The sequence below is a fragment of the Pipistrellus hanaki genome (assembly GCF_964339955.1).
Source record: "Pipistrellus hanaki genome assembly, chromosome: 7".
Taxonomy (NCBI): Eukaryota; Metazoa; Chordata; class Mammalia; order Chiroptera; family Vespertilionidae; genus Pipistrellus; species Pipistrellus hanaki.
The window spans coordinates 49,331,366-49,358,806 of record NC_140509.1 but is presented as its reverse complement, the minus strand read 5'-3'; the positions used below and the strand labels follow the sequence as shown (position 1 = coordinate 49,358,806).

The following is a 27,441-nucleotide window of genomic DNA, read 5'->3' as shown; positions in this document are numbered from 1 at the left end:
GATGCTTTCAAATTTGGGAAAAGCAAAAGAGGGACTCTTGGGTTCTCTATGCCCTATTTCCTGCCATCCCCTCTCTACTCTATCTCTTTGCACTTCTGGCTGGGCATCTCTAACTTCTGTCCCCGTAACCCCAATTTGTACCAGTGTCCCAGAGGACTCTCCATTCAACTCTGTTTCTATCTTCCCAGACCCTGGATGGTTTTATCTTTGTGGTGGCCCCAGATGGAAAGATCATGTACATCTCAGAGACAGCCTCAGTCCACCTGGGTCTTTCTCAGGTAGGTGAGTGGTCTAGAAACCCTAGCCTTCAGTGTTTACAGCCAGAGCTGGAGGCAGGGGGTGAAGGGTGGGAGGGGTGGCTGTCCCAAAGGTTTTGTATGTGCGTCTCTGGGACTGGAAACATCTCAGCTGACAGGAGGCTGGATCTCTCCCGCTCTCCACTTCCCTTATCCTTTAGCTTCTACTCCAAGCCCAAACTATGGCTACCTTTTTGAGTCCCTAGCAGAGGCCAAATAACATGGGAGATAGGTTACACATTTATGTCATAATGTCTTCACCAGAGTATTGACAGGGGACTATTACTATAACAACTACTATTATTTCCTTTCATGGATAAGGAAACCAAGGCCTAGGTAGTCTGCATCAGCAGAGAATTAGAACTTAGGACAGACTCTAGCGTTCTAGCTCCTGTCCTCACCACCCTGTGGCCCTCCTGGCCTAATCTTCCAGCCCCCCCCCCATGTGGCATCACCACTCCCAGACGGTGATACCCTCCTCTTTACAGGTAGAACTGACCGGGAATAGCATTTACGAATACATCCACCCGGCAGACCACGACGAGATGACAGCGGTCCTCACGGCCCATCAGCCCTACCACTCTCACTTTGTCCAGGGTAAGGCAGAAGTGTGCCCGCACACTCCGGCCCATCACAGTCCCACTGGCGGCTTTGCCCCAGTTAGCTGTGGCAGGGCCCCTGGGCAGCGCTGCCTCTAAGGTCCTGTGCTTCCCTCCGCTCCTCTCCCCCAGAGTACGAGATCGAGCGCTCCTTCTTCCTGAGGATGAAGTGTGTCTTGGCCAAGAGGAACGCGGGCCTCACCTGTGGTGGCTACAAGGTACATGGCTGAGAGGGAGGATCCCAGACACTTAGCCTGGTGAAGGGAAAGGGGCAGGGCAGGGGACCCGTGCGGCATGGGAGGGGCTTCCCTGTGGTCTGGACAGCCCACCTGGGTGTTCCCTGCCTGGGTGGATGGTGCGGGAGCTCTTGGAGGTGGGGCACATCACCAAGGTCTTTGACCTTTGGGAACACCTGGAACTAGGCTTGAAGACAGCCCCCCTGGGCCCGGATACTCACTCCCTGGCTGCTGGGGCTCTAAAATCAGGGCCCATAATGGGTCTCGGGGATGTGTCAAGTGTTTCAGACATGGTCCATCGCTCCAGTGGGCTCCTAGAGTTCACTCAGGGCATCAGGTTCTGACCCCCCAGAGAGGTCAGGAAACAGAGCGTTAGTTCTAGTCTGTGGTCCTCCTGGTTAATGAGATTAAACTTGCAGGCTCCGGGGCACCACTTGGAGATTCAGGTGTGTTAGGGCTGGCAGGGCCCAAGCCTCTGCATTTTCACACGTCCCCAGGCAAGTTCAGTGAGTTCCTGCAGGCATTTCCTTGAAACACCTTGGAGCCCCAGTATCCTGGGACACTTGAACGCGGGGGCGTGGCCCGCAGGGCATCTGTGGTCTAGTTGGGTCCCTCCCCCACCTTTTTGGGTGGTTTCCTGGCTGCCCGGCTGAGTCTTGTCCTGTCTCCTGCCGCCGCCTCAGGTCATCCACTGCAGCGGCTACCTGAAGATCCGCCAGTACAGCCTGGACATGTCCCCCTTCGACGGCTGCTACCAGAACGTGGGGCTGGTGGCCGTGGGCCACTCGCTGCCGCCCAGCGCCGTCACGGAGATCAAGCTGCACAGCAACATGTTCATGTTCCGCGCCAGCCTGGACATGAAGCTCATCTTCCTGGACTCCAGGTGGGAGGCGGGGAGGAGGGGGGAGGCGGCAAAGGGTCACCCCACAGCGGGAGGGGAGGGCTGCCGGGCTCCCTGTGGATCTTAGGGGCCCATTTGGCAGACGAGGTGACTGATGGAGCTCTGCGAGGTGAGGGTGAGGGCGGGCACCCACGTCTCAGGTGGTGGCTGTGTGGGGTGGGGCATCCCTCCCCGCGCCCCACGCTGCTCATCCCTTGGGATGACTCTCCACAGGGTGGCGGAGCTGACGGGGTATGAGCCTCAGGACCTGATTGAAAAGACCCTGTACCACCACGTGCACGGCTGCGACACCTTCCACCTGCGCTGCGCCCACCACCTGCGTAAGGCGCCCCCCGGCGGCCGCTGCACCCTGGCCAGGAGAGGGGGAGGAGGAAGGGAAGCCGGGGAGGGGAGGTGTGACCGAAGCCCCAGCCCGAGGACCATGGGTAGCTCAGGGAGCCAGTGGGGGTGGTAGGTGAGGACCTGCGAGCGGCTGCTCTCACACAGACCCCATCCTGTCTCTCTAAGCATCCGAGGGCGCTCCCATGGCCGAGGGAGAATTTCTGAAATTCTTGGCGAAATTCTCCCTGGGGCCGGGGCGGGAGGGATGGGGGTGGGTGTTATTCTCCTATTGATATAATGCCCCACCCCCCACCCCCCAGCCTCCCCAAAGGCGGGAGGGAAAACGGAGGCCGGCTCCGGTGGGTGCAGCGCTCAGCTTTTGCTATCGCTTTGCTTGGAGCCTCATCTCCCGGTGTGAGCTAGGAAGTGAGCTGCCCGTTAGAAAATCGAATGGTGTGTGTGTGTGTGTGTGTGTGTGTGTGGGGGGGGGGGGTCCTCCAGCCTTAAGCATTTCCCTCTTTGCTCACATGGACAGGACAGTCCATGGGTTTGGGCAGGTGCCTGTGGGCTCCCCCTCCCGCTCTCATTGGTGCCCGCAGGGGACCGTGCATGCTCTCCCGCCGGGGCTGCGCGGGGGGCCGACCTGGCGGCTCCTTCACCTCGGCCCCCTCTCCGTCTCCCCTCAGTGCTGGTGAAGGGGCAGGTGACCACCAAGTACTACAGGTTCCTGGCCAAGCAGGGCGGCTGGGTGTGGGTGCAGAGCTACGCCACCATCGTGCACAACAGCCGCTCGTCCCGGCCGCACTGCATCGTCAGCGTCAACTACGTCCTCACGTGAGTGCAGCCCGGGCTCCTTCTGCCCCGCGCGGGCGGCGGGGTGCAGGGTGGGCGCCCCCGCCCGGCATGTTCCAGACCGGGGTCCCCTGGGTGCCGCCTGCGCTGGCAGGGAGGCGGCAGCTCTTGCACGATCGTCTTTGCAAGGCTTCCTTTCGTCCTAGGATTTAGGACTTTTCCGCCCTCAGTCCGTATTTGCTTTCTTCTCTCTCTCTCTCTCTCTCTCTCTCTCTCTCTCTCTCCCTCCCTCCCTCCCTCCCTCCCTCCCTCCCTTTTAAGGAAACGCTGCATTAAATAAAACTTAATGTGGCAGAAAGAAAAAGGGAAGAGAGGAAAGGGTCGGACGTACGGAGCCATTTACGGATAACGAACTGGACATCTGTTTCACTTTTTCAAATCTGGGTTTGAAGTTCTTAATTTCAACCAGAATCTTCAATCCAAGTTCAGAGTTTAGAGAGAGTGACTGCCCCCTGAACCACAAAGGGGGTGCAAGTGGCCGGGAGGGTCTGACTGAACCTCCAGGAGCAAAGGGACCGGCTCAGGCTGCGGGCCCGCTGGTGCCCAGGCCCCGCTGAGCGCTGCGGGCCGAGGCCGCCTGGCTGCGGGACCTGCGGGTGCCGCCGGGCGGGCTGGCCGGGCAGCGCATCTGAGCATTATTCCTTCCAGAAACAATCATCTCGGGTGGCCCCGCAGGCTGATCACATGGTCTGCTGTGCGGCTGGGGGCTGGTGAAGAAAGCACGTTCTGTATAATGTTTGTGAAAGTCAAAAGGTTGAAGCCTTTATGAAGAAACCTTTTGTGTGTGTGCAGTTGCGCTCGCTCTCTCTCTCTCTCTCTCTCTCTCTCTCTCTCTCTCTCTCTCTCTCTCTCTCTCTCTCGCTCTCTCTCTCTCGGTTGTGATTTTAGGGTACCTCAGGAGTTATTTGCTTTGGGCCAGTGGACACACCAGGTGCTTAGCAGAAATGCTAGTTGGATATTAGGTAGTTGGTTAAGCGGTGCTTTTTGGAATCAGACTACAGATGATGAGGACTGGATTCACTCCACGTTCTTTTCAATTGCCTGTTAAAAATGTAGTTGGAGATATTATACTTGGCAATAAGGCTACTTAATTTGTGCCTGCTTAATAAGAAAATTTAATTAATAGACTTGGGAAACGAATCAGTTTAGATGAAATTCAGTACTTAAGAATAATGTGGTTACTAAGAATTGTTTTTTTTTTTTCAAGTTAGTAAATAGTGCTAGCATAAATACCGTTAGGTTTTTGTAACAGCACAAAGGCTGTGTATTTTAATACAGAGCATAAAACAGAACTATTTTGGGTATCATGCAACACATCAACCATTTTATGAATGCAGCTTTTCATATTATTAAAATAAGCACAAGAGAAAATGGCAAATCATAATTCATAAAATAAGCCACTCTGTGAAGCACAAGTATTAAAAGAGTGAAAAATTATGTCTGCTTACCATGGAAAGGAAATGGACATTCTTTAAGAAGGTGCTTTGTATGTCTGAGACATCACAAGCATTATACATACACTCTGTTCTCTGGTGGTGCCTGTGGTTAGTAATCATTTTTTATCAAACAGCAGGGTATATAGTCACACAGACCCATATAAATGATCAGAATGCAAGTTAGACCTCCCAATGGGTAAACTTAATTTATGTTTGGAGTCATTTTGGAATATTCTGTTTTGTTTTCCAGTGCATAAGTGTATTTTCTGTCTGCTGTTGACTCTGTCATTCTTCACTTTACACACTTCTCCAGAGCTGCAGGATTAGGCTACCAACTTTACATCAGATTAAAAAGATGTGATGAGGATAAATGATTTACAGAAGGAAAAATAGCAGGGCACACGTCTTTCTGAATGTTTTATGCCTCTAAATGAAAATAGAAATAAACACAGAGGCACACAAGATGAAAAGCTGAAATTGATTACCCTTTTATGAGTCTCAGCTCCAAATCTTTGTATAAAAATTCTTAGGACAGTATTTATAGCTGCAAATGTGGAAACTGCCTTCGAAAAAAATGTCATCAAGTGGCTCTGTGTGTGTGTTGACAGGATTTTCATAATGAACAGGTTGCAGTGTGTTTGATGTGTATATCACACATCTGGCTGGAAGTTACTAATTTCCATTGTCTTAGCAAATTAAATAGATGACTATTGATTCTCTGTGGTTGCAGTGAACTACCGCATACATTTGTTTTCAGGGCTAGTTCTCAGGCCTGAGAATGATAAGTAAATTCTTTCCAAGTACACTACCTCCAACAATGTACTTAAAGAACCACAAGCCCCCTCTCCCCCCAAATAATTTTACAGACCAGATGTTTTCCAAATTTAGACATTTTAATAGCATACCTTTTGAAGGGATTTTTCATGTCATGAAAGTAGAGAGAATTTTAAGTAAGAATTTGTCAAATGAAAGTGTGACATTTTGGTGAAGCTACATTCATAAGAAGCACATATTTTAAATTCCTGATGCTAAATTTATTGTTTGTTTTTTTTTAAATCATTGACAATATTACAGAGTCCTGACTTTTTCCCCTTTTTGCCCTCCTCCATCCAGTCCTTGCCCTACCCCACGCCTTCACCTCACTATTGTCTGTGTCCCCAGGCTATGCATATAAACATTAAAATATACCTAGAAAAATTAATCGTCTTTATCTAACAAAAGGAATAATGAATAGAAATACTTAGTAACCTTGTATTAGTCAGCAGCTACAATAGCAAATATAGGAATTTCAGAGGTAGGTGGTGTATTCCCTGATGCCTTACTGGCTTTTGGGTGACCCCCATACAGAATCTCGGTGTTCTTAAATTCTGGGGAAGAGAGCAGTAGGACATTATGATTGAATTCTTAAAATTCTCTTAGATTTTCTCTGGGTCCTTGAGGTTCCCTGAGGCTTCTATAGCCTTCATTAAAACTTAACCTTTCATCCCACCAAACCAACAACCCTCCTCCCCCAATACCCATTAAAAACCCCAAACCAAAAAAACTGGCCAGTTCATAATTTTCTAGAAGACAAACATGCCTTATTAGCTTTGTGTGACACATTGAAGAAAAATATCTTACAAATGTTGGTGCTTACAGGCTTTGAAAAATAAGTGTTAAGTATGATAGGCCCTGCTTCCTAATTATTTTCAAGAAGATAGGTTAATGGAGTTGTGTCTAGTAACAATGAATGTTGGGGAATGTCTAGAATAATATGGAGAGGAAAGCATACTGTGTAAAACCTAAGTAAGTTTCTTGCATTCATATTTTCTTTGGTTTGTTTAATTAATAGTAAGTATTAGTTCCAACTCAGATAGAAAACATTATTACTTAGTGTGAAGAAATTTGAAAATGTGAAACATCCAATAAGCTATGAAAATGAATTTCTAGAAAAGTGAAAAATCTTGATTCTCTTAGTGTTTTTAAACTTTATATGTTTTAAAAATAACACTTTAAAATATACTTTTAAGGATAAACCAATGAGGTGTAAACATTTTTTAAATATTAAAAATTTTTTCAAACATACAGAAAGTTGAAAGAATAGTATAATGGATATTTGTACACACATTATCTATAATATAACCATATTTGTTTTATGTATCAAAATTTTCTCTATTTATATGTGTCTATTTGTTTGTAATTTTTTTCTCCCATAGAATCATTCCAAAGTAAGCTACAAACATCATGATACTTTATTCTTTTTAATTTTCTTGATTTCATAGAGGAAGGGAGAGGGAGAGAGTGATAGAAACATCAATGATGAGAGAGAATCATTAATCTGCTGCCTCCTGCACACCCTATGCTTAATCACTTCACTGACCCACGCCAGCCACACTTCTTTTTTTCTATTTTAACACATCAATTCCTTGTGAAAAAATTCATATAATTTATTTATATTTTTATAATTCTTTATTGTTTAAAGTATTACATATATCCTTTTTTTCCCCCATTGACTCTCTCCAGCCTACCCCTGCTTCCCCCACCCCCCAGGCCTTCAGCACCCTATTGTCTGTGTCCAATGCATATATGATTACCTCCCACCCACCCACCTACTCTCCTCCAACTTCCTTCTGAGATCCCACACTCTGTTCCATGCTTCCATGTCTCCGGATCCACTCTCTTCATCAGTTTATTTTGCTACTTAGATTCCACATATGAGTGTGATCATGTGATACTTGTTTTTCTTTGACTGACTTATTTCACTTAACATGATACTCTCCAGGTCCCTCCATGTTGTCTCAAAGGGTAAGAGATTCTTTTCTTTTCTTTTCTTTTTTTTTCTTTAACTGCTGCATAGTTTCCCATGGTATAAATATAACAGCTTTTTTATCCACTCATCTACTGATGGGCACTTGGGCTGTTTCCATATCTTAGCTATTGTAAATTGTGCATAAACAGAGTGCATACATCCTTTCTGATTGGTGCTTCAGGTTTCTTAGGATATATTTTTTATAGTCCTGTACTATTTATGAGGACACTTGTATGTAGAAGTTTGAAGAAATAAACATGAGAGCATTTATTGATGCCATTAAAAACAATCTGACACTGTAATTCATTAAGTACTCACTGATATATGACCTCAGTTAGGCTGATTGATAGGCGATATTTCGCTAGAGGTCTTCTGTAGTGATAGGATATAGTTAACATTAGTGAATTCTCCTAAGGAGAATTATTAGCTAATACAATTCTGATATTCTCCCTGAAAAGTAAAAGAGAGAGAGAAGATTTCAAGAGTGATTTGTTAATTTTGGAATCAGACAGATTTAATATCTTCAATCATTTTCTGGCTGGTAAAAATAAACACTCTCCATTTCTTTATTTTCTAGGTTTTGGATGGAACACAATTGTAATTTCATACTGTTTTAGAGTGATTCACTGATCACAGAGAAGGAAGTAATTTTCTGAATTAAAATTTCTATCAGTGTTGCAAAGAATAGAATAAAGACAATTTACATGAGTGGTCTATATAATATTTGCTTTCTACTAAATAACCCTTTTGAATTTGAAAAGTTAGGCTAATGCCAAAGGAGACATACTTCTTTCATGTAAAAGAAAAAAAAAAGTCTCTACATTGTAATTATTTCAGATCTAAATTTTGTTCTTCTTTGCAAAAAAACAACAACAAAAAAACATTGTAATTTTCACAATTAAAAGGATGCTAAGTATTAACAAATTCTGTGAATATAAACCTTACATATTCTTATCATAAAGCAACAAACATTAAGCTATACTCATATTAGGTTGTTCTTTCAATGTAATAGTGCTGAGTTCATTTGGCATTTAAAAATATTTTAATTAATGTAAATGTCCAGTGATATTATTGTTATTACTACTAAGACATTTTAGAAAATCTTTAAAAAAATTTGACCAAAAATATATATAGTTACAGAAATATATTTTATTTCCCTGGTTGACAAAACCACTCTTTTATATTATAAATAATATCAAGTAAAGCACCTTTTGACTTAGCAAGTACAGCAAAATATAAAATAATTTACTCTTGTGCCTTGCTTGAATCTATGGAGCTCATGCTGCATAGATTTAATTTTTTGATCATTAAAAATAATAATCATGAACAAATGTAAACCCATAAATTAGATTTAATCCTTAATTGTGTTTGATCTTTATTATGATAATATTGAACATCAAAGCTGCAGTTGTCCTTTTCAATTGTAACTGAATCATTATAGGAACAAATTGAAGACACATTTATATTAATAGTAATTTATAACAACCAAAACCATTAATAGTAATTAATAGTAATTTTATAACTACCAAGCACTTCATTGAAAGAAAGAGCTGGGTGGTTTAGTCTGTTTTACAGTACATAGTACTAGTACTCATTCAAATAATCTTATCCCCATACACTTTTACTTATAATTTTTTACATCAAAATGGTCTGTATTTAGTTTTGAATTCATTATTTGTGCTCAAACTTTGTACTTTTTACTTTTTACGTATGCCATATATATATATATTTCTTTCAAAGTATTTTCACATTTGTTACCTAATTTGCTCCTTTGACAGTTGTGTAGGCTGGTTTGGGCAGGGATCACATCTCCCATTTTTCTAGGTGAGGAAACTGAAGTCAGATATGCCTAGTAATTCATGAATTACTAGGATTAAAGCCTAGGGTGTCAACTCCTATTGTATTGGGAGATTCTCTGTCTGAAGGTGGGAGTCAGGGATAAATGTAGGGGAGAAAATGTATGGAGGGAGGGATGAGTTTAAGTGACTAAGGTTATAGGGTTCAGTCCACCCAACTTGTGGGTAAGCTTTCATTTAATCTTATATGAAAGATTAAAAAGCCGTTTCTGTGTTGCTGCTTCACAAGAATATACAGATATTGACAATTTAGTGGTTTACGTTTAGCTAAGTTATTTTCTCAGTGATAGTCAAGTAAGAATAAGTATTTTTTTCCTTTATGTATCACTAAGGACATTTTTATTTTGTAAGAAAAAAAAAATGTGGCCTGTAAAAATTTTAGGATTTTTACTGAATTGTTTGCCTTTAGATTACACAGATACATTATTGTGAATAATTTTTTGTTTGCAACCAGATTTAATACTCTCTGTTCTTTTTAAACAAATGTGTTAAAACAAATGTCAGTAGTTTGGCAAACCATGTCATTTTATTTTTGGTCAGATTAGGCACAAATTACCTCTTGTGACGGTGGATCATTTCCCGGATGAAGTGTGTCTGAATGTGTGGTTGGGGATGCAGAATTGGCCCCTTTCTGCTTTTGATGGAGAATGGCAGTGAGGTTGTCCCTTGGGGACTCTGCTCAGGGCCTGAGGATAGAGAGCTCCCTCCATCCCACATGCTCTGGGTAGGTGTGTCATCCTCTGGTCCTTTGGCAAGGCTGCTGCTCTGCGGCTGTCCCCGGGCCTCTGGGGCCTCCACTTCTTCCTTTGTTGTTGTTCCGATCGGAGGGCACTGACTCACAGGACCTCTGCCTTAGTTCTGGGGGGAGGCCACTTGGTGTGTGCTAAATGACCAGCCTGATCACTCATCTCTCTGGCTTCCTCTTAGGCCAGCTGTTGGAAGGGAAAGTCTTCTGATCTTTGAGTCACATCATGGAAAATCATGGATCGTTACCTTAATTTAAAGGCAGGGTCCATATATGTTATTGTGCCTGGATGCACAAATTCCAATGTGGCTTTCCTTGAACTCCATGTTTTTGACTTGGTCTATTCATGGGGAAAACGCCCTTTCATGTTTAGTGCAGGTGTGTGTGTGTGTGTGTGTGTGTGTGTGTGTGTGTGGGATGATGCCTATCTTGATAACTGAGTAAAAGGCTGCTCCTTCTCCAGTGCTTTCTTTCTCTCTGTTTTCCTGTTCTCATTGGCTTGTGACATCTTTTCAGATAAGCAGGTGGTGAAAGAAAATTCATTTGGGTTGAAGTGCTGGTGTCTGTGCTTGAGCCGAAAAGATTGGTTGTAGAAAGGATTGGGGGAGTTTAGATGAAACCTGGAAATACCTGTGTGCCTACAAATGGAGGAATTTAACATTCTGCCTGGTCTGAAGGAGTAAATTCTCACTACTTCCTTTCCCCTGCCTCAGGCGTTCCGAGGTCTGGGAGGTGGTAGGGGAGAGAGGTGGTCCATGGTGATGGCAGGGCTGAGGGGGATGAGGAGGAATGTCTGGCTGAGTCTGGACCATCTGTTTACCATCTGTGTCTTCTACTCTGGAAGTAGGATCAAGATTCTGTTTTTAGAAAACCCCACAGTATCATGCAAATAAACCTGCAAAGAAAAGGCATAGGCTTTGGTGTCAGACAGATCCGGGTTTGAATATGCTTTGCTGTGTGATAGCTGTCAGATGGTGAGCTCAGCTCCATTCCTTTGACCCTCCTTTTTCCCATCTGTGAAATGGGGACATTTGTGCCCAATTTTTAAGGTTGGGGGGGGGGTTTCTCTCTCTCTCTCTCTCTCTCTCTCTCTCTCTCTCTCTCTCTATATATATATATATATATATATATATATATATATATTTTGAGCACTTACAAAATATCTTAACTATTAGCATTTGCTCAAAATATCTTAACTATTAGCATTTGCCAATTATATGATGCCAACTAAAGTATTTTGGAAGAGGATGAGTAATTCCTTCTTTTACTTGAATTCCTATATCCTGTGATCCACACATTTAAATGATTATTTTCTCCCTCACTGTCAGTCTCTCAACCCGCACACCTATATAAGCACTGTGGTTTTTGTGTGTGGCGGTTTCTACAATTGGGTTAAGCTCACCCCGTGTCTCACAGCTGTCATTGTGTACTCTAAAGAGAGCTGAGACTTCTGCCAGGAGGGAGGTAAGCCAGCCTTTGCCAAAGGCCTGGTGCTTTACTGGGAAAAGAAGGTTCTAGGAAACTAAGCATCTGTCAGATTTCTAAGGTTAATTTAGTTGGAATCAGTGTTTTGTCAAGTTTATCAATGTCGGTAATCATAATATAAAGTGAGTGGAATATGCAATGCTGCTATTTTTTATGGTGTTTAGTGGAGCTTTGCTTGCATTCTCTGTTCCTCTGCATGGACTGGTTATGGCTGCATCCCCATACATCTGAATTAAATGTAAAAATCTATTGATAGGAATATACAGCGATACCACATGTATAATGGCTGCATTTTAAAAATTATTTGTAGAAAGCCAATGTGAGGTATACATTAGGACCAGATTGAAGGAGAGGGAGGTGCAAAGTACATATGCAGCTGGTTCCAGATTTGTAGGACCAGAAGGTCTCCCTGGTGCTGTGTTTAACATCATAATCCTACTGTTATTAGAATATGATGCAGCCTCAGCTTGTTAGTGAGATGTTTGAAACCCTGATTAACACAGGGCAGTATTACAAGGTATTTGAAAAATGTGTTATGAAACGAGATCTCACTACATTTTATTAGGCAACATAGCATATTAGTTAAAAGCTTGGGCTTTGGGTCTATTGCCTGTTCAAATCCTATTGCTGCCACTCACTGGCTCTGTGACTGGGAAAATTGCTTACCTTCATTGTCTCTGTTTTTGTTTTGTTTTTTAATCCCTGAAATGCAGGTAATGGTAACATCTACCTCATAGAGACTTTGGGAACATTAAATGTAATGAGTGATGTTCTTGGCACTGTGCCCAACACAAAGTAACGTCAAGTAAATGCAAATTATTAGGGTGATTATTTCAGTGAATTGAAATAAAATAATCTTTAGCTTGCCAATAAACACCAAAATCAATGTCTGTGTGTTTGGACTGGAGGCGGGAATCTATGAGCCTTAGAAAGGCAGAGGGTTGCCCGTGAATGAGAAATCAGGAATGATTCTGCTACATGGGAAATGACTGCTAGATCCTTCTTCAGTTGACGAGGACTGGTAGGTCTCTCAGCATTCACAAATGGTTTATTGAGCACTTGCCATGGGTCACACCATGTGCCAAATTCTGGGGACATCAAAACGAATATGACAGTATCTGCAGGAAAAAGAAACAAGCACAAGTGTAAGGCGAGTCCTTGTTTGATTTCCCTGTAGGCTTGCCTGGGGCTGAGATCCCTTCCTCAAAGTAAAGGTTTCCATCCACAATTAGAAAGAAGAGGGTGTGAAGTGGCTTGGCACTGCCTGCCTGGGTCACTCCTGGGGAGTAAGCTTCCAGGTGTGGTCACCCTTCCCTCCATTTAGATGGTGGGGAGGGGGTGGGGTTGGTGGGAGGAGCTAAACCCTTGGGTGTGTATACCTGTGTGTGTGTGTGTGTGTGTGTGTGTGTGTGTGTGTGTGTGTGTTAGGGATATTATGATTGGTAGAACAGTACATGGCTGCATGCTAAAGAGTCTAATGCTCACAAGAACAACAGTGTCTGGGCCAAGTCCTGTGTATCTCATTACCTCAGCCAGAGAGAGAGTGTTATGCTTGAGTGATTTTTTTTTTCCTGTGTTGAATGGGAATTTTACATATTTTGGGGGTTGACTTCTAACAATATTATGAATCTCAGCAAATTTTTAAATCGAAGAATTAATCTAGATTTAAACGTTTTTGTGGATTTATTATATTTTTAAATGTTGCTAATTATTTTAAGGTTATTTTATTTTATTTTTTAAATAAGGGGTATTTCCCAGGCATGGCTGCTGTGCCCTGGAGATAGTGCAAGATGATTGTCAGCTCCAAGCTGAAGGAGGGGTGGGAAGGTGCACTGCTCATTGCCTTACTTAGATTGGGGAGTAAGAGGGACTTACATTTGAAGGGTTGCTACTTTGTGCCAGAGGCTCAGAGAGTCCAAGAGACTTAGCCAATACAGCACAGCTAATGAGTGGACATATCACCCCAGAGCCTGAACTTCAATGTCCATAGCCCAATATTGGCAATTTCATGTAGTTCCACCAAATATTTAGGAAGTCATGTGAAATTTTGCAGAGATTTTGAAAAGGTCTGTAGATAGTGTACTCTCTTGTCCAATATGGGGTCTTGAGCGTACTCAGAACCTAGTCAGTGGGCATGTGATATATGCACCCAGGCTCAACCTATCTCCCCTTCACCAGTTTAGTCATCAAGTTATGGCATTTTCACAAAACAGCCATTGGTAAGCACCACAAATAAAACATTTTATTCAGAACACCTAATATTTCACCAGGTTTCAAAAGGGAGCTGCTGTCTTTACTAGAAGGATTTTTCTACTTTGATTGATTGCTAACTGGATAGAGCCCGTGAAAGGATCTCTTTTTTTTTTTTTCTTGGGGATTTCTTGTTCAAACAGAATTTGTTGTATCCACATCAGTAAAGCTGTGCTAATATAGGCGGCTGGCCAGACTGTGAAAACAGCCTCATTTTATTGAACTGGATGTCATAACGGTACCCATTAAGGTGGGATTCTCTCTGTGTTTGTACTTTTAAACCCAAGTCCCTTGCCACTTTTTACATCTCTCTGAGAATAGTAACATTCTCTGCTAATGCAATCTGAGAATGGGCTGTTTCTTGCCTCCCACTGAAAACCATTACAAAAATAGAATCCTTGGTTTGCAAGCATTTTCCTGGGGTTGTAGCTTGTTGCTCTTCAGCCAACCATTTCACTCTTTGTACTTGGGATGATTGAATGTGTTCTGGTTGCTGAAGGTGAGAACCCATGAGGTTTACTTCTTTCAACACTCCCATTAATTGCTATTGGTGTCCAAATAGATGACAGGAAAAGAGCAGTTCTCTCTCTCTCTCTCTCTCTCTCTCTCTCTCTCTCTCTCTCTCTCTCTCTCTTTCAGAACTAACCAAATGCAACACAAGGCTTTTCATTTTAATTTTTATATGCTGATAAGACACTAATAGTGTTGGAAGTCACAGCATTTCCATTAGCTGTTGAACTCTCACTACAGCCCTGACAAAGTGAGGTATTTGTTGTGCTGGCTTTGGGTAATGGACCCCCACAGGATTACAGCTCAGGAATGCTGGAAGGCTGAAGCCCAGGAGAAAGAGGGCAGAGTGGGTGTCAATTTTATTCCTCCAATTAAAGCAGTTAAAGGAATAACAAAGTGCAGGGTGCCATTTTATTGCGAGGGCTAATTAAAAACCAGAGGAAAATATTTAGAGCCACTACATGGCATTTTACAACATAATATCTTTTCTGTTTGTGCCTCCTCTCTGTCAACTCAATGGGACCTTCATTATAAACAAATTTCTATCATTAGAATCAGCTTAATTTCTGTTGCTATAATTAAGAGGATGGTAAGAAATGTTGCAAAGTGTATTTATCTCTATGGCAAACATGATGGCTCTTTCATTTGCTCAGCAAGTATTTCCCCAGTGCCTTCTCTGTGCCAGGGCTATGGTGTGGTGAAGACAGACATGATCCCTTCCCTCGTGGAGCATATATTTTATTTTTAAAAAATATATTTTATTGACTTTTTACCGAGAGGAAGAGAGAGGGATAGAGAGTTAGAAACATTGATCAGCTGCCTCCTGCATATCTCCTACTGGGGATGTGCCCACAACCAAGGTACATGCCCTTGACTGGAATCGAACCTGGGATCCTTCAGTACGCAGGTCGACGCTCTATACACTGAACCAAACCAGTTAGGGCTGGAACATACATTTTAGTGGGAAGAAATAGATAGTACTTATAAACGAATATATCACATAATGTTAGGGAATGCGAGGGGAAAAAAGCAGGACAAACAGGTGAGAATGTTTAGGGAAGGACTCTTTGAAGATTCCCGATTGAAGGGAGGAAGGCAGCTATGCTGAGTCCTGCAGGAAGAACATTTCTGCCCTCACCCCGCTGCTGTCTGTGTCCATTGGTTAGGCTCATATGCATGCATACAAGTCCTTTGGTTGATCTCTCTCCCTTACCCCCACCCTCCGCTACCTTCCCTATGAGGTTTGATGGTCTGATAGATGCTTCTCTGTCTCTGGATCTATTTTTGTTCATCAGTTTATGTTGTCCATTATATTCCATAAATGAGTGAGATCATGTGATATTTATTTTTCTATGACTGGCTTAGCATAATGCTCTCCAGTTAACATCCATGCTGTTGAAATGGTAAGAATTCCTCTTTTACTGCAGTGTAGTATCCCATTGTATAGATGTACCACAGTTTTTTTTAATCCACTCATCTGATGAGGGCACTTAGGCTGTTTCCAAATCTTAGCTATGGTCCTGCTATAAACATAGTGTGCATATATCCTTCCTGAATGGTGTTTCTAGTTTCTTAGGATATATTCCTAGGAGTGGAATCACTGGGCCAAATGGGAGTTCCATTTTTGTCGTCATGTTGGGCCTCAAGGCTTTGGGAAGCCATTGGAGAGTTCCAAGAAAAGGCATGGCATCAGCTAATTTAAGTTACAAAGAGATTATCTGGCTGGTATGAAGGATAAGCTTTTTTTGAGGATGGTGGAGGGTAGGGGCAAGGAGACCAGTTGGGAAATGATTGTAATTGCCTAGGTGAGAGAAGATAATGGCTTGAAAGAGGGATGTAGTAAATGTCAGATTGAGGATACAGTTTGAAAATAGACAATTGCAGTTTGCAGACGGATTAGATATGAGTTGTGGGCGGGGGGTGGGGGGGAGAGGAGTCAAGAATAGCACCTAGGTTTCTAGAATGAGTAACTTAGATGATTGGTGGAAAGGAACAGATTTGTAGGTAGGGGCAGCAATAGGAATGCTTAGTTTGAGATGCCTGTCTTTTTATCAGAGTGGATGTTTCAGGTTGATGGCTGGAGTTGAGTGTCTGTGGAGAAGGAAGGTCTGGGCTGGAGACTGGGAATCCTCAGCTTATGGAATTTAGAGTCAGTAGAATGGAGGAAATCATTAGAGCATGGATGTTAATAGAGAAGCAGCCTGAAGACCAAGTCCTGTGGCTCTCCAGTATTATGGGGTTTATAGATCAGAAAGTGCCCAAAAGGAGGCTGAGAGGAAGCAAGCAGTTTGGTTGGAATGGGAGTAGTTTAGTGAAACATATGCAGTGAGGTCAGCTGGTGGGAAAAGTGTGAATTTTGTCTTTGCAGAGTTTCCTCTCTGTTCAGTGGTTTTCCATCTCTTCTGTGGTACCCTTTTACCAGATTCCTTTAGTTTTTCTCATTCCAGATAACAACTGCTCTAGTTCTCAAAGTATGGGCTCCTGACTGGCAGCATCAGCCCCAGCATCAGCCGGGGTAGATGGATTGTTAAAAATAGAAATTGTGGATTCTGCCCTAGACTTACAAGTGATGAACTCTGAGGGGTGGAGCCCAGCAAGCTGTGTTTTAGTAAACTTTTCAGGTGCTTCTGATACAGGCTGAAGTTTGAGAATCACTGCTCTAGGAAAAAGAACTGTTAAAATGAAATCAATGAAAGATAACAGATGAGGTTATTATATTATTCCTTTCTGAGGCATCTATATAAAGCCAAATAAATAAATAAATAAATAAATAAATAAATACCTAATAGCAAATTTTAAGCATCAGCCAGTAGACCATTATTAGGACATCTTCATGAGTGTTCCAAGAAACCTTCTTAACTTCTACAAATCATAAAAGTAGGCAGCTGCCTATCCTGTCTTTGGTAAAGGGTTCTATTTATCACTCTGTATTTTTTAATAGAATTATACAAGCTCTCTGACTTCAAATATAGACAATGAACATTTTGGCATTTTAGTGGGCAATCCAAACTCTCTAGCAATGATTCAGAAGTTATTTTGGTTGAGCAAAGCATACCTATCAGGCAATTTTTTAAAAATTTATTTATTTATTATTTTTTTAAATATATATTTTATTTATTTATTTTACAGAGAGGAAGGGAGAGAGATAGAGAGCTAGAAACATCGATGAGAGAGAAACATCGACCAGTTGCCTCTTGCACACCCCCTACTGGGGATATGCCCGCAACCAAGGTACATGCCCTTGACCGGAATCGAACCTGGGACCTTTCAGTCCGCAGACCGATGCTCTACCGCTGAGCCAAACCGGTTTCGGCCTATCAGGCAATTTTAAATAGTATCTGAATACTGAAGTACATAATAATAATGGTAGAACACTTGTTGAATTGTGAATTTTTGTTCATAAAATACAACTCAAATACATTTTAGCTGTTTAAATAATAGAGTGTAATGTATCTTTAGACAAGCATTACAGTAGTAAGGGCTTAAGGAGATTAGAAATAAATGAATCCAATTAAATAATATCTGTGAGATTTGATATGTCATAGGTATGAATGAAGTGTTTGCATAGCAATGGTAAAGAAACCATTAATGATTAACTATCTGAAAGAGGTTTAATAAAATATTAATGATATGGGACATATTATAAAATATTTAAGTTAAACAAATGAAGATTTGTACATTTGAAAACATAGCATCATGCCATCATTTTTGCTGCATTTTTTTCTCAGGCAGTTCAAAGTCTGAGGGTCTAGGTCTCTATCATTTGCAGAAATGCCAGTACCTTTGTGTTGTGCAGAAAAGAGCTGAGCTTCCCACAGTGCCTTGAGTTTTGGACTTGCAGATGCAAAGCCCTGGGGGGAATTTGGGGACCCCGTGGGTACCTTTTCTGTTTCTATAGTTTATATGGAGTTAAAAATTGGAACTGTGGGTTCTTCCATCCTCCCTGACAGAGTTTTCAGGGTTTAGGAATCAGTTTTATAAGGGTCAGAAGAACTGTGAGAATAAAACCTCAACCTCATGCAAGGTGGTAGGTGGTGGGTTCCCCCATAGCTTATCCATATTAGTAAATGACAAGGAAGGCGAGAGATGGACACCAGGGGTGGGAGTGGGGAAAGAATAGAAGAAAATGGAAAAGAGGGGGCCAGAATAGTGTGTGCTTTTAATTCCCTATTTGTTGAAAACATTTTAAAGTAAGAAAAACTTGGTTGATGTTAGTATGACTTTTTCTTTCTTTTTATTTGCTTTTCCCCTTTCCCCAGAAATGGTCTCAAATTAATGGTTCTGACTGTGGGACAAGAGACTAACAGTTTTTAACTTATGCCCTTGATGAAAGAGGCAGCACATTTTGCATTTAATTTGCTCAGATCTTACCTTTAAACAACAGCTTCCATCCCTCCATGCTCCTTAAGAAAAAAAGAAACAAGAAAGCATAACAACAAGAATTTGAAACTTAGACCTGAAGAATTCACAGATATGCCTAAAATTTTAGTAGCTAAATATGAAATGTATCCCCAAGCATAATAAATGAAGTTTCTCAGAATAAGAAATGTGGCCCCACAGTTGGGTTTACTTCATCTAAACTGACAAATACACCATCTATAGCTTACGTGAAACTAGAGTTTCTTTTCTTTCAATTGTAAGTAATAATATAAGTTATAGTCCCCAAAGAAGGAAATAAAAAGTCTCACAGTTTACGTGAAAGCCTTCAGAGACAGATAATTCTGTAAGGTGGGAGGGGTGAAAAATAAATCAGAAAATCAGTGAAATGTAGATGCACTGATAGAGCATATGGTCATTAGGATATTTGAAAATGATAAATGGTTTGCCTGAGAAGTTGAACCTTAGGCAAAGAAGTTTAATCATGCTTTATCTTTTGCCATTTAATATTATTCCCAAAGAATGAAGTCTAGAAATATAAAGAAAAGAAATTTGGGAACCATTTTGATATGAAGTGAGAATACCTGAAATTTGCCTCAATGTTTTCTTTTAAAAAAATATTTTTCTGATTATAAAGTAATACATATTTATTATAGAACAAATTAAGATAATGCAGAGAGGTATTAAATAAAAGCTAAAGAACATCTTTAATCTCTTCTCTAGATATCCGCTATTGACATTTTAGTTTTTTTCCTTTCACTACATGTACCTGCATACAGTACATGTTACATATATGTGTGCACATATATACTATACATGATAATATACTATATAACCTTTAATTATCTTTCTATTGAAGAGATGCTGCACTTATTATCAATTTATAAAGATTATTTCTCTGGTGGTTTAAAGTACTATTCCTTCTCACTCCTTCAATACAGTTATAAAGTTCCAAATATATGGTTGAGGATGAAATTTACTTAGTATTTTAGTTTTCCTACATATCACATACGTTGTGCCTGAATATGATGTTATAAAAATTAAGAGCATTGTATTAATATACATAACAAGAAAACAATAACATATAAGTAGTTTCTTTGATATAGGGCCTCACAGAATTTCAGAATTATCATTGCTAATTATATATTGGGAATTAAAAAAAAAACAAAACAACTCCTCTCATAAATTTGCTTACTTAGCAGTATCTCTTTCTCATTTATGTAGAAAGATGTACCAGATTGTTGTTGTTGTTGTTGTTGTGTTTTATTTTTTTTTTTGAGTTTTCAGTCATTTGGATTTGAGCTGAATGAGCTTATTGCAATGAGAATTATTTTGTTAATCACTTGCAAGTATTTGTCCTCGGTTAAGAGATAGTGCTACTAGCAAGTAGAAATTATTATAAAGGATGGAATTTAGGAGAGTGTCCAGATATGCCAATCACCATCCTGTGAGACGGAACTAAAGTGCCACAGAAGTGGGAGAGGCAGTAAGTGAATGGTGTAGGTAGGAGCTCAGAGGAAGAAGCAGGGAGAAATCACTGTGACTCATGGAGGTAAGGAAACAAATTCAGATGCAGTGTGCTGGCAGGCCTGGGTTTAGCTATATTTCAGCTTGTGTCATGGTATTACACAACCCCTTTTGGGAGGATGGTTGACTTTACCACATTTTACTGACACATTACAGTTTTTGACTTACTTTTTTATTGTTATTGTTTGCATCCCCATGTCTTTCCTTCTTGAAATCACAACGTGAGAGTAGACTTTGTGCCTAAGCCATCTCTTACCTTTGTGGCGCCATCCACGCCATAGCACGTTGGGTGAAACCTACAACATGGAGGAGAAAGATGTTTCTAGGCAGAGGTGATGTTTATGTAACACCAAAGACTTTTTGAGAACCACTAACACTGCCAAATCAAATGGAGAAAACCACAAGGAGCAAACACAAATACACTTATTAGTATGACACTATTACATTTCCAAGGGTGCTTTAGCCTAATTTCCCAGCAGACTGTCCCAGTCTGCGAGCCCCTCACAGTGTGGGATCCTCCTTATCAGCTTTCTCTGCTGGGCTCCCTGGGAGCCTGAAAACGAAGCATAAAGCAGGGCTCTCTGCTGCAGAGGTTCACCCAGTGGCCAGGCAGGAACTCTGCCAGAATATAAAGAAGGTCAGGCACTTCGTGTAACAGTGACTCTAGAATCCAATTAAAAAGTTTAGTATAAGGCGCAGTCATTCCCACTTAATCCGATCACGGTTTAATACAATCCTCTGCTTATTTCAGTCGGCGCCTTTGGAGCCAAATCAATTGTACGTCTTTGTTTCCACGTTTTCCTCGGTAATTTGATCACCTTCAGCTGTTTTAAAAAAATAGCTCAATTTGGAAATCTGGCAACATCTTTTAAGAATTGCCAAGTAACAAAGTCAACAAAGAAGCTCCAGAATGGCCAGCTCCGAAACTGAAGTGATAAGAAGAAAAACTCAGTTGTCTTAAATGGAAGTAGAATAGGGTGCAGTGAGTTGAAGAGGAAAAGTCTTGCAAAGAATCTTTGTTCAACTTGAGCTGATGAAATATTGTTACCCTTTCTCCGAGCATCCATTCCATTTCACTTGAAGACGGTAAATATGTTTGTGCTACCATTGGCGTCCTCGAGGCGTGTCTCCCAGTTAAAACGATAGAAATGCGTTTCTCTGAAGCTGATAGTACCTTTTAGTGGTGAAGACACCTCCTCTTTTGCTTTGCAAGGGAGTCACCCTGAACTCCCCACATAGCGAGGTGGCATTTACCTCATGGGAGGGTAAAGCATATTGCTTAAGGGGATGCTAGAAGGCCAACGATGTGAAAACGGCTCCTTTTATTTCATTGGAATTTGAGAAATTCCAAATGTGCACATGACTCTTACAAAGTTTAGAGTAGACTCAGATGGTTAATTCTGCAAATCGAATGATTTCGCACTGTCCATAATGGAATAATAGGATTACTCTGGTCTGTACAAATACGGGTGAAATTGACAAGCTGTGTGTCCTATCGCAAATTACCCATTTAGTGCTGCTTCCAGAGCTGAGATACACAGGATGTCTGCAGCTCTGGTACAAGTCATTCAAGGGGGAAAATGAAAACACATGTAAATTGGCATCATAGGTATTTTGAAAAAATATGCCAAAACGTGTATGTATGCTACACTTCCTGTTTGGATATGCCAATCATGTCTGGGAGAACTGCAGGAGCTGCGCCTAAGACAGTCACCTCTGTAGTCCCACACAGGGTCAGTGTGGCACTTTCAGGAAAGCTGCAGGAGTAGAGCAGGCTGTGTCCTTCCTTTATGAAAGTCAGCTGAGTCAAGTTCTCCCTGTACTCGTTTTAGAGTCAAGGTCTGTGTGCCCAATAATTTCATTTTGTCCCACTCCAAAGGGAAGCATTGCTTATGCGTACACCTAACTTTGAGAGTGCGTGTGATACCAGCACATGCTTCACTGTGTGGAAGGGAGAGAGGTAAGGCCAGACTCTTCTTTGTGTCTGAGTCTGGAGGAGGGAAATGGAACTCGTAATGTGATTCCCATCAGCAGCTAGTCCTTTAATCTATACAAATGAAATACTCAATTTAATAGAATTCTAAAAATAAAACAAATGCTTTGTTCTTAGTGAATCTGCCATTCAGACTCCTCTTGGCAGCACATCAACCGTACTTGAAATGTCTTTAAGTGGGCTTTTTTTTTTTATTATTGTGCTTTGCATCCGAACACATTTTTTGAGCTGTTAGAGTTTTGTACCGGCTGAGCTCTTCTCAGCGTATTGGGTCTGTGTTGCTCTAAGGGTGCCGTTTGCTGACTTAGCAGTAAAGAACTTACCTTAATAAGTATTTTGACCATAGAGTTGAGAGGCTAAAAACTAATAGATTAAAATGAGTTTGGGGTGAAAAGAAATACAGAATAGGGAGGTGTTTGTCATTAAATGGATTACAATTGCTACCAAAGTGAAACTACAGTATTTTTCTGGGGGGAATTTGGTAGTGAATAAGTGCTATGGAATGTGGGAGTTAAGGAACGATAATATTTATTGAGCATTTACTATGTTCTAGGCACTATGTTATGAGTTCTTCATATAACATTTCATCTATCCCCCATCCCTATGAGTTATAACTAGAGAATTGAAGTCTAGACACATTATTACAAAAGAAGCGGCTCAAGCCCTGACCTAGTGGATTCGTTTTTTGTATTTTTTGAGATGCATCAAAATATAAAGCATTTTTATTAATTTGTCAAGGGCATTTGTATAAATCTTACATTTACTAGAGTTTTCATGTGAGCATTTAGAGTTTCAAGTCATTTATTGGTTTTACAATGTTATTTAAGCCTATTTGATTTGGAGTATTTCTGTCATTGGAAGCTGTGCAAACATTTTGGAAAAACTTTTTCAATTAGTTGAGATGCATATTTGTGGAGTCTGAGATTGTTCAAGAGAAAAACAAAGTCTTGTTTACTCTCTGACTGTAGCTATGAAGTCCCTGTGCTAAAATGTTGTGTTAAGAACAAGTGTACAAAATAATTTAGCCATATTTTCAGGGGTGCATGATTTTTGCTGTCAGTCTAAAGCCTGTCAGGCAAGGACTGGGTGAATACCCTACTGCCCAGTGGACAAGATCACATTTGACAGAGAAGATGCCCACGGGTTGATAAGACCTTCTCTCAGAGCCCATCTTGCCGTCTCGTTGTCACACCTGTGTTCTCAGGGCAAGTGGGTGAGTGGCCCTACCACCACAAGGGTCTTTTCCCACAGAGAAAGGCTGATGGGGGGCAGGTTATTCACAATCATTGGGGGAAACAATTCTTTCTTAGTTGCAACTGTGAAATATTGTGCAAATGGCATTGGTGCACAACAGAACACCTCATGATTCTTGTCCTCTAAGTACTTAGAATACATTGGGAAAGATAACACGTAATCACTTGAAAAGTAAGGTTAGAGGAGGAAAAGGATAATTCCTAGTCCCATTTCTATTTCTCCCAATGCCTTTTCCTGAGGAGAGCGACTTAGTCCTTCTGTTCATTGATGTCTCCGCAGCCTCTGGAACAGAGCGCACCCAGAGACACTCAGTACACATGGACTAGTATTGAAGGAACGGAGGAAGAGCTTCATAGAGGCTAGTGGCATTAAGGTAGTTCTTTGTGAAAGGAGTTTTATAGGTATGTTTTGGGGGTGGGGAGTCAGGAAAGTATAAGGTCTGTTTGAGGAGAACTATTTTGGATGAAGTGAGGGGCTGATGAAGGAAAAATTTGAGATATTGTCAGAAAAATAGGGGGGAGTCACAGTTCCACATTTTGGAGTGTATCGGATTTCTGGCCAAGGAGTGCTGAGTTTGTGTTGTGTGTTGTCCTTAAAGGAGTTGGTTAGAGCAGTAAGACAGACCAGGGATGTGATCTGACTTCCCCAGCCTGGAAGACAACTTGCATGTTCACCTTCTAAATTATTGTTGCTCATGTAGGAGAATTTTGTTTTTACTCTCACTGACTAGATGGATTATTTGAAATGAAGCCATTGTAATTTGCTGACATAATCACTAGACTGTAGTTTGTGGCAGAGATATCATTAAACTGTTTTAGCTGGTTTCTATTCCTAGTCACTTGAGGGACTCCTGGCTTGAATTATACTTTTACTTTTGCCTGATCTCTCTGTAGAAGAATAAACAGGGGAAAAGAATAAAAGGTAAATGAATATTTGCTGATCCATGGAAGTGTGCCAGTCACTTTTACATTATAATGTTATCAATTTATTATATTTCATAAACCCATCCTAAAGAGCATAAAAATGCATATAAAATTTTTTTTAAAGGTGAACCCATTAGATAAAAGGAAAAATATTATAGATAAGAAAACTAATGGAAGCCAGTGGAGTTTGTTGCACAAATATCTGCCATGACACTTGGGTTTTTTTTAATTCTAGTGCAGATAGCAAAACATGGTGAGCTGTACGGTTCACAATATTCATGAAATAAAAAGATAACAAATATTCCAGAGCAACCCAGCTAATTCTGGAACCTAAAGGAGAATTTTCTCATGAGTCCTTATAAAGAAAACTCTGAAACATCGTATATAGCTGCTAGTGGAAAGGGTTGATATTCTTTATGAAAACCAAGGAGTCAGAGGAGATGCCCCACTGCCTGGAATGGACCCAGGTGGGAGCTGTGGGCGGGGCCAAGGCTGTCATCTTCAGCCCCTAAGTACCTCAGGGAGTAGCTTTGCAATGAACTCTCTGAGATACACTCAGTCTGCAATTATGCTTGTTTATTTGTTCAATGTTTCTTCTCTCAAATAGACTGTAATCTGCACAAGGGGAGGGACTTTACATATCTTACTATCTTCTCATCACTACAGAGCACAAAATCCATATACATTGGGAGCTTAATACAGATTTATTGAGTGAAGGAAGGAATGCAATGAACTGGTGATAAGATGTGTCCTAATGTAACTGAATGAATTAGGGATTTTTTACTTATTTATAAATCAGGTTATAAATAAATAAATCACTTATTTATAAATAGGTTAGTTTGCTAGCTGTAAGAATATTCGGAATGTTTACCAGGATTACTGATCTTGGGACAGCTGATAGAAGACATTCATCTGGTCAATAATCAGATAGCCATCTGATAGCCAGTTGCCTGTTGAGTTCACCCTCTACAGGAAATCTTTAGAGTAGGTTTTATAATCCATATCTCACCAATTAGGAGACAAAAATCTCAAAGACGGTGAATTAGGTCACCCCCCCTTATAAAAATAATGAAAAAAGATTTTAATCAAGACATTTTCATGAGCATATACTAATATAATTTGATCATAGTCACACACATTAGTTAAACGTTAGGCGTTTCTAAAAACAATCGAGGTGTTTGTGGAAACCAGTTGTTGACCAACTACTGCTTGCTTCCTTTTCGAATATGGATTACTCTGTTCCTGGTGAGAGAATGCATGCATTCCATTGCCTCTGGTGGCTGATGAAGGGCTATGTCCTCCCACCCTGCAGGGACACAGAGTACAAAGGGCTGCAGCTCTCCCTGGATCAGATCTCAGCCTCCAAACCAACCTTCTCCTACGCCAGCAGCTCCACTCCTACCATCCCTGACAGCAGGAAGGGGGCCAAGTCCAGACTCTCCAGTTCAAAGTCAAAGTCCAGGACTTCCCCATACCCTCAGGTATGTGAGTTGCAGTTTTACAAATTCCTTTTTTTGTGTGTGACTTGGTTTGGTCTCATCGTGGGAGAAATATAAGAACGGTTTGGGATGAATTACCTGGTTTTAATAAATTTAAAACCTCTATAAATCTGGAAAGCTTTCTAAAACTATTTTCTTTCTCCTTTTTTTTTCTTTCTTTAAAATAACCATGCTAGTAAAAATTTGAAAAGATCTTGTGGTTTACTGCTTTTATATAGAGGTTGTGAGAGTCTCAGTTTGCAGTCAGAACTATAACTTTGTTATTTCAAGGAGATTGACCCAACACCCTCCCCCCACCCTCCACAATGATTAAGCAGAAAGATGTAGCCAGCATAGCAAAATATGGAAAACAAGAGCTTGGTGTAGAAGAATTGACAGGAACGGAAGTCAAAGGAAATTAAGAAGTGGAGGCAAAGGATCAAGGATGCATTTCATCATGAGATTTGAGCACAGATGGACTATTTATGGAGAGGAATGAAACAGAGAGGGTCTTCCAGATGGCAGGAGTGGTAGGAAAAGCAAGTCTTCTCATCTCTGCAAGGTGGTGAGCTGACGAGACCGAGAGGAGGCATTAGGAAACACTTTAAGGTACAAAGACGAGTCCTGATTCTTGGAAGGAAAACCTTTTTCTGATCAATCACTGAGATCTAGAAACTAGACGGTGTCAAGGTGTGTACACTCTTGCCTGGCCTGAAGCGAATATGAAGGAACTGGGGCTTCCTCACTCCTGATATCCTATGACCACCTCACTTTTATTCTGTCTTTAAGGGTGTCACATGGAACTTCCTGCAATTAACTAGAAAATTAGGACAGTGGTCGGCAAACTCATTAGCCAACAGAGCCAAATATCAACAGTACGATTGAAATTTCTTTTGAGAGCCAAATGTTTTAAACTTAAACTTCTTCTAACACCACTTCTTCAAAATAGTCTCTCCCAGGCCGTGGTATTTTGTAGAAGAGCCACACTCAAGGGGCCAAAGAGCCGCATGTGGCTCGAGAGCCACAGTTTGCCGACCACGGGCTTCGGAGGTGATCCCTGGGCGAGTATAAAACCAAACTGGATTTGGAGCTATTTCATAAAGGAGGCCTTAATCATTTATGTTTTTAAAATATTTTTAATGTAAAAAATGGCAATCTAATATGTGCAGAAATGAATGCTTCCTTACTTATCAGAGCACGCTATTCTGTTGATTTTTACAAGGTTAGAGTTTTGGAGGAAATGTCATTTACTGAACGAATGGTCCCTAAGATAGATTATTGTAGTGGTTAGTAAATGAAGATGAGAAGATCGTGGCTTCAGGAGACTTACGTCACGTGGTTTAAAATCTCCCACAAAAGACCAGATGTCTTTGCTCTGATAAAAGGGAGAGAAGTAGATGTGTGATGCCTAGACATTTTTCAGCAGACACCTTCTGTTATGAGGACTGAGCACTTTACTTAAAAAGTGCATTTGATTTAAAGTCACTGTGGAGGAGGAATTTTACCTAATAGCTGAGGAGCTTTTCTTATTAGTATCTTGTGCCTTGGGAAAAGTTTACTTTCTCTTTTACTATTTGAAAGGGTGGGTTATATCTTCTGGTAATTCTATCCTTA

General features: G+C 41.2%; 1 protein-coding gene across 2 annotated transcripts in view; it reads left to right on the top strand.

Annotated features, from left to right (window-relative positions):
- Positions 1–27,441, top strand: part of SIM1 (SIM bHLH transcription factor 1) — a 65,546-nt gene that overhangs the window by 14,458 nt on the left and 23,647 nt on the right. For both annotated transcript variants that reach the window (XM_084889499.1, XM_084889498.1), the window contains exons 4-10: positions 189–282; positions 789–893; positions 1,028–1,113; positions 1,815–2,014; positions 2,246–2,352; positions 3,040–3,187; positions 25,662–25,830. In XM_084889499.1, coding sequence (XP_084745625.1) covers positions 189–282; positions 789–893; positions 1,028–1,113; positions 1,815–2,014; positions 2,246–2,352; positions 3,040–3,187; positions 25,662–25,830 — 909 coding nt within the window. The remainder of the gene's footprint in view (positions 1–188; positions 283–788; positions 894–1,027; positions 1,114–1,814; positions 2,015–2,245; positions 2,353–3,039; positions 3,188–25,661; positions 25,831–27,441) is intronic.